Here is a 2,243-nt window from a genome sequence, read left to right as displayed (position 1 = left end):
AATAAAGAATGACTCTTTGAAGAGTTGTGCTTAAATAGAAGATGCATCAGTCAGAATAACTTACGTACTTACAAAGAAAAAAAGCACAATCGACAGATTGACATCATGAAGTGCTACTCATTCACTGAAGAAACATATTGAAGAACCTAGTCCTAAGTATAGAATCTAGCTAAGAGTTTTATAGTTGATTTTTAGAGTTGTTCATTGTGTTTGAACAATTGATGTAATATTAATTTCAGTGTGTTATAAACTGAACTAAGAGCTAGTCTTCGAGTTAGGGAAAACTCAGAGACTTTGGGAATGCATACCTTGGGAGGTGTGTGTGTAGTTAGGAATTAGAGTTTATAATTCCTAGTCGTTGTGTTAAAAGAATTAGAGTTTATAATTCCTATTTGTTGGTTATAAGAGTTTTGTAATCAGTCTTTATTGAGGCTCAGAGTTATTTAGTGAAGTTGGAGTTAAATCCTGTAGAGGTGCAGGTCGTGGTTTCTTACACCTTGTGAGCCAGGTGTTTTCCACGTAAAAATTGTTGTGTTCTTTACTTTCTGTTTTACTGCTTTCTTGGAACATGTCAGACAACCCGTTCTATCGATAGGCAATAATTAGGCGAAAATAAGATAATCAGTAAGGCACGAATTTTTAATAATATCACTCAGCCACACGTCTCAAATTGAGAATATACCGAATATATTATTGTTTGTGGTTAGCAGGTTCAAGTTCTTGGTGTTCCGGAATATTAATGTCAAATGGTCCTATTGATAGCCAGAATATTTAAACCATATGTCAAAAAAAACTTTGGTGAGCAGTAATATTTGCCACATGTGCCATGTGATCTACTTACTATTCGATAACCTCTGCATGTTTATTTTGTTTATTGGACCCTTTACTTTTTAAGAAATTGCATTTGTTCTTTCTATGTCAAAATTAACAGAAGTCAAAAAGTGAAGGTTGAAAAATGAAAAAGTAACATAAAATATTCAAAAGGCCATCCCAAACTATATACTATTATATATTATGTATGTTATTTGATCTACCACACATTGAAGTATAGGATATTATTAATGTGTTAGATTAAAGCGTAATTTAAATATTTCTGTAGTTTTTCATGTCATCAACTTTGAGCAAAGCAAAATCCACACTAGATTATCAAAAGAAAAAAACTAGAAAATATGGCCAAAGTATTAACTTTTATTTATTTATACATCAAGAAGCAACATGTGAGAGGAAACAAAATGATTCTCTTATGTAATAATAAATTTATTGTCAAACCTCCTAGACTTGCTATATATAGCTAGTCATTATTGATTTACTCTATACCCAAATTGCATTAGCCCTAATGAGCAATTGTTTAAGCTTTCCCCTCACATTAAGGCTCATTATCTCATTTGCACCACCAACTAACTCTTTCCCTATAAAGATTGCTGGTACACTTGGTTGACACCCTAGTTCTATCAGTGCCTTCTCCATTTGCTTCCCATTTGGATGTGTATCGAGCTCATAAACTGTAGGGTTTGCACCAAAACTACGAATTAGGGTCTCGATGGTATGAGAAATGCAACAACTACTCTTGGTGAATATCACCACCGCGCTTGACGCTCCCAACTTCATCGCCACATCCATGTTTAAACAACTTCAAGAAATTGTATGTTTGGTTAAATGTCAAGATTTGAATCTTTTAGTGGAGACGAAAGAAGTTGTGATGGCTAAAGGTTTGTGAAGTGAAGTGAATTGAGGTTTGATTTGTTGTTGAGAAACTTGAATCTATCATGAGGCTATATATAGAAGCAACAATGTGCTAAAAATAGTGAACATTTCTAATTAGAACAAGTTGGATATATCTAGATTTTCTTGATCACTAGTAAGATAAGGGCATGCATGCCTTATCTACCTTTAAAATATTCCCAGAACATTTGTGTTGCACTTCAAAGTACATAGAATGCCCTCTTGAAAACAATGTATCTTCTAAAGGAAAAAAAAAAAAAAGAAAGGGGAGCCTTGGGTCAACAATGAAGTTATCTCTGTGTGACATATAGGTCCCAGTTTGAGCAATGAAAGAAACCACTAATGTTTACATAGGATTGACTTGTATACATCACACCCCTTGGAGTGCAGTCCTTGCCCTCAACTTTGCATGAACACGAAATATTTTGGACACCAGACTGCTATACTAAAGAAATAAGAAATCTATATATCCAGCTGGAGTGATCTTTTTTGATAGAATCATATTTTTGATTTGAGGAAAA

At 33.7% G+C, this 2,243-nt stretch overlaps 1 protein-coding gene across 1 annotated transcript; it reads right to left on the bottom strand.

The window, feature by feature from the left end:
* Positions 1–1,170: 1,170 nt before the first annotated feature.
* On the bottom strand, positions 1,171–1,789 carry LOC124898686 (monothiol glutaredoxin-S1-like). The gene has a single exon (XM_047412447.1). It carries the CDS (start codon positions 1,618–1,620, stop codon positions 1,312–1,314), a length of 309 nt encoding a protein of 102 aa, XP_047268403.1. The 5' UTR covers positions 1,621–1,789; the 3' UTR covers positions 1,171–1,311.
* Positions 1,790–2,243: the final 454 nt, after the last annotated feature.

The sequence above is a fragment of the Capsicum annuum genome, chromosome 5 (assembly GCF_002878395.1).
Source record: "Capsicum annuum cultivar UCD-10X-F1 chromosome 5, UCD10Xv1.1, whole genome shotgun sequence".
Classification (NCBI taxonomy): Eukaryota; Viridiplantae; Streptophyta; class Magnoliopsida; order Solanales; family Solanaceae; genus Capsicum; species Capsicum annuum.
The sequence above is the reverse complement of the archived record's forward strand: the minus strand, read 5'-3'. Positions and strand labels throughout refer to the sequence as shown.

Bases quoted from the DNA above. Each gene is read 5' to 3' on its own strand.
- LOC124898686 (XM_047412447.1), bottom strand. From the start codon at position 1,620: ATGGATGTGGCGATGAAGTTGGGAGCGTCAAGCGCGGTGGTGATATTC.